This window comes from Sinocyclocheilus rhinocerous, unplaced genomic scaffold (genome assembly GCF_001515625.1).
Source record: "Sinocyclocheilus rhinocerous isolate Xijiao unplaced genomic scaffold, SAMN03320098_v1.1 scaffold4118, whole genome shotgun sequence".
In the NCBI taxonomy this organism is placed as follows: domain Eukaryota; kingdom Metazoa; phylum Chordata; class Actinopteri; order Cypriniformes; family Cyprinidae; genus Sinocyclocheilus; species Sinocyclocheilus rhinocerous.
The window spans coordinates 16,114-21,242 of record NW_015628692.1 but is presented as its reverse complement, the minus strand read 5'-3'; the positions used below and the strand labels follow the sequence as shown (position 1 = coordinate 21,242).

Genomic DNA, 5,129 nt, shown 5'->3' with positions numbered 1-5,129 from the left:
TGTGTGTGTGTGTGTGTGAGTGTGTGTGTGATGATGAGGCTTTGTGTCTGCAGTTACAGAACATCGCAGAGAAGGACAATAACCTGATGCCCATCGGTCGGCCCATCTTTGAGGTGAGAACAGTGTGGCGATGAGATGCGATTCCTGTCACTGGATGAGTGTGTAACGTCTGCTTTACCTTCCTGAAAGACCTTCGATGAGGAAGAGGAGGAGGACGATGAAGATGAGGAGGACAGCGAGGAAGACTCAGAAGATGATGAAGACACACACTCACACACACACACACACACACACACACACTTTCTCACACACACACACACACACACTATCACACACACACACACACGATCAAATGAGCTTTCGAATCAAAAATACATTCATGTATATAATCAGTAATGCTGCTTCAGGTCATAAAAGATCAATCTGAAAATATTTAGGAAATTTTAACATATAATATAATTATTAATTATTCCATTAATTATTCATATAAATATTAGTGGGTCTCATTCACTAATAATTATGTGGATTATTTCATATTTATATGCACAGGAGAACTTTTTTAATTTTTGCATATGTAGTTTCAGTTGTTCTCACATCTTCCCATAAATTTAGAATACATTTTAGTACAAAAGTTATTGGTAATCATAATTTGTTTAAAAAAAAACATTTGTACACAGATTTAATTTAGATTTTTAATTTTGTGCTTATGCACCAAGATTATTATAGTTAACAAAAACTAGAACTCAAACTTTCATTACTTGTAATAAAATTAACTGAAATAAAATAAAGGGTAAAGAAAAAATTCTCATTTTCATTTAGTTTAACTTGTATGTACTAAAATAACTAAAACTCAAATAAAAATTAATAAAAACTATACAGGTATATAAATAAACTAATAAAAATGCCAAAAAATACACAACAAAATTACTAAAACTTTAACAAAAATGAAAATGGAAAATTATAAATATAAAAATAATTCAAAATATTTTTTAATATTTTAATATATGTAATATTTTATAAATTAATAAAAAACTATAATAGTATCTCAATGATACTAAAATAAAACAGTTTTATACATGCTTAGTCAATGAGACCCATTGATTTTCATTTTAAATCTATTAAAATATGTAAAGTGATTTTTTTTTAACAACAGCTTACGTAACTTAAAATCAGAGTCTTTCGCTGTTGACGTGACAAACACTGATGTGACTCGTCAGCTTCAGTTTTGAGTTGAGCTGTGAGTTTTGATTGTCACTGACAGGTCGACATGGAAGGAGCCGATCAAGACCAGGACCAGTGGATGATCTAGACCAGATCCATCAGATGTGCCTCAGTGTGTTTGTGGTGTTGCTTTTCAAAGGCTCTGTGCATGAAGAACTACGATGAACCGGACAGAAACGTCTGTGTGCAGCTGGACTCTCAACACACACACACACACACACACACACACACAAAAAAACACTCTCTCACACACACACACACACACACAGATCACGAGACATTGAGCGTTCAGTGTTTCTGAAGAGAAACTGCTCTCTGTGTTTCTGATAAACGCAGCACTTGTCGCAGCATGAGCTTCTGTCACTGTTCAGGATTGTAGAAACCGTACAGTGACTCTTTGGCTGATCACGTTACTGAGTTACTGGCTCTTTCTGCACGATATCAAACATGTGTCACGTCTAATTGACGGCTGTTATCGTGTGTTTATCAACCTCTGACAGGACTGAGAAACTAGCAACAACTTTGAGCTCTTTGTATCGTAATACTTCTTTGTGGTTGTAAATAAATTTGTAGTCAGTTATTCATATTGTATTATTTGTCAATTTTCCGTCCCATTTGAATAGAATCAGCTGTTTATGTTCATCATTCAAGAGTTGAAGGCTCTTTTCCTCCTCAGATCCTCAGACAAGTGGATTATCAGAAAGGAACTAGTGCAGATGTGGGCGTGGCTCTCAAGTGTATGCAGATTAGAGTGGGCTCAGGGGGCAGAGCTTAAGAACACTTCAACATTATGATGTCAAATAATAAAAAATAAAAAAACATGCAGGGTTGAATTGTTCACAGTAAGTTCTGTGAGATGCATTTAGAGACTGGATGGGGTGAATTTTTATTTCATGCCAACTTTAACATAAATTACAAGAACATTTACTGACTTTAGTCTGACATTAATCAACTTTATTTTTAATACTCCGTTAAAAACATTTCTTATCTCTGGCTGCCTATGTATTTTAACTGTATATAAATTGCTATATTTAAATATATATATTACATATATTTCTTAAATGAACTGCAATTCATATATTTATGTAATTATACATATATAAATACATATACATTACATTAAATTCTGTTTCATAAAGAAAGATGAATTAAAAGAAGGGTGTGAGGGATAAAACTACTATCAGTTCAGTGGTTTCAAGTTTTAATTTATAAAACTCTTCCAGGGTTTTTGAAAATATTTTACATCACGTTTTCACCAGAAGGTCTAGTTAGTTATTACATTTGAATAAAACATGAGGTTAAAAATATGTGACCCTGGAGCACAAAACCAGTCATAAGGGTCAATTTCTCGAAATTGAGATTTATGTGTCATCTGAAAGCTGAATAAATAATCTTTCCATTGATGTATGGTTTGTTAGGATAGGACAATATTTGGCTGAGATACAACTATTTGAAAATCTGGAATCTGAGGGTGCAAAAAAATCTAAATATTGAGAAAATCATCTTTAAAGTTGTTCAAATGAAGTTCTTAGCAATGCATATTACTAATCAAAAATTAAGTTTTGATATATTTACGGTAGGAAATTTACAAAATATCTTCATGGAACATGAGCTTTACTTAATATCCTAATGATTTTTGGCATAAAAGAAAAATGTATAATTTTGACCCATACAATGTATTGTTGGCTATTGCTACAAATATACCCCAGCAACTTAACACTGTTTTTGTGCTCCAGGCTCACATATGTATATGCACAGATGAATTGTTCATAAAATCAGTAAGATTGATTTAGAAAATAGATGTGGTGAATTTTTATTTCATGCCAACTTTAATTACCTGTGGATCTCACAAATCCTCAAAACATCATGTTTCATGTCTTTCCTGTAGCTCAAACTCTTAACTCTGTTCATCACCCTGATGATTCACGTTAGTGAACGAGGATCAAATAAGTGAAAGCTGTCACTGTAAGCGTGGCACGAACAGTTCATAGCGTCACATTAACATCCTGTAAGCGTGTGTTTTACTTGGTCCCGAGGAAGGTGAGCTCGGCCATGAATGATTTCTGAAGATCATGTGACACTGAAGACTGGAGTAATGATGCTGAAAATACAGCTGCGCATCACAGAAATAAATTACAGTTTAACAGATATTCACACAGAAAACAGCTGTTTTACATTCTAATAATATTTCACTGTTTTTACTGTATTTTCGATCAAATAAATGCAGCCTTGCTGAGCAGAAGAGACTTCATTCAACAACATTAAATCTGAATTATTCCAAACTTTTGACCAGTATCAGTCAACCATTATTGTGTGTCAATTAATAATTTATAAAGTAAGTAAAGGAAGAAAGATAAATGAAGGCAAGTATGTAAAGGGATAGATGTACCATCTGTTCAATGGGTTTACCGTCTTTTTATAAGAGCTTTTTGTCAAGTGAAAGTGTTTAAATAAGTACAACATACTGAACTGAACGTCTGTGTGGATGCGTGTCATTAAAACACCCTCATGTGTCTCATGAACTCACCATGTCTTCATCAAAACCTGCCAGCCGGATGATTTTCTCAGCCACCTGAGGGTTTCTCTCGTCCATCTCCATGGAGTAAATGCGGGTGCCGATGGGCAGCGAGCGGGCGATGCGGACCGTGCTGTAGCCGCAGTGAGTGCCCAGATCCAGCACCGTGATGGTGTTCCTGCAGCAGCCGGTCCAGAATCTTACCTGTGTGACAGCCAGTCAGAACATACCTGATGCTTAATTGAAGAATGAACCCCATTTATTCAATTCATGATTATGTACTTATGATTTTAAAAGACAATATTAATATCCAAGAATATTATTGATTTGACTGCACTGACACTATTGTATGAATCACTTTTTTACAAAACAGATTGTGTCAAAGCAGCTTCACATAGATAAACTGGAAATAGCAGAAGCAGTTACGATATTATCAATCTTGTAAGTAAATAAGCTCATAAAGTCATTTCTGCTGTGCTGTTGGGAAATGTCTGAACCTGTTGATGCTTTATTTGTTGTTTATTTACCCACTGTATCAAATAAATACCTAGGGTTGTGTTTGTTTTCTAAGAAGAGCGGAAAAGTAAGCAGTTTTAGGCCTTTCTGTAGGTAGAAATACTATCCTTCCATGCAATGCAAAATACCTCTGGTTTTGTTTTCTTGCAGCTGCGCTTCATGAGAACAAAACTTGAACTGAAGTGATCTGAATAATGACACTATTGTCTTTTGTAGAGCTGCTTTATAACTGAAATTGAAGTTGTTTCATAATTGATGATTTTTGCAACATTAACAGTTATTTTTCTGTTTATTACTGTGAAGCTGCTTTGAAACGATCTGTATAAAGTGCTAGAAATAAAGGTGACTTGACTTCAGTGAAATAGCTTTCCTTTTTTACTGACAGTTTCTACAATTTCTAAAATGTTTTAGAGCTTTTAAGTCATTTTGTTGGCCCCTGGTTAAAGGCCTGTTCACACCAAGCACGATAACTATAAATGATGAATGAATGATGCATTTATATAGCGCTTTATTGTGTATTTTTGGACACCCAAAGCACTTTACAATCATGTGGGGGGGGGGTCCTCTCCCACAACTATAAAGATAACGATAAAGATATAGTTCTAAAAATCATTCTCAATATTAAAGAATAGCATAGTTCACACCACAACTATAACGATACAGAGGAACGATATCGTTGTGATCACTTTCAAAACTATTTTTTCCAGCTGATGAACGATAAAACACTGACAGCCAATCAGAATCCATCCTGCTGTAACGAGCTCGAGAATTTAAAGCGGCAGATGCATGTGTGCTTTTGAATAAACAGACAATATCGTTCGCTGGTGTGGACGCTAATATCATTATCTTTATAGTTATCGTTCTTGGTGTGAACGGG

At 34.6% G+C, this 5,129-nt stretch overlaps 1 protein-coding gene across 1 annotated transcript in view; it reads left to right on the top strand.

The window, feature by feature from the left end:
• Window positions 1-1,309, top strand: part of anapc15 (anaphase promoting complex subunit 15) — a 2,827-nt gene extending 1,518 nt beyond the window's left edge. Inside the window, exons 3-5 of the mRNA XM_016549997.1 lie at window positions 54-113; window positions 190-267; window positions 1,262-1,309. Coding sequence (XP_016405483.1) covers window positions 54-113; window positions 190-267; window positions 1,262-1,309 — 186 coding nt within the window. The remainder of the gene's footprint in view (window positions 1-53; window positions 114-189; window positions 268-1,261) is intronic.
• The last annotated feature ends 3,820 nt before the right edge of the window (window positions 1,310-5,129 follow it).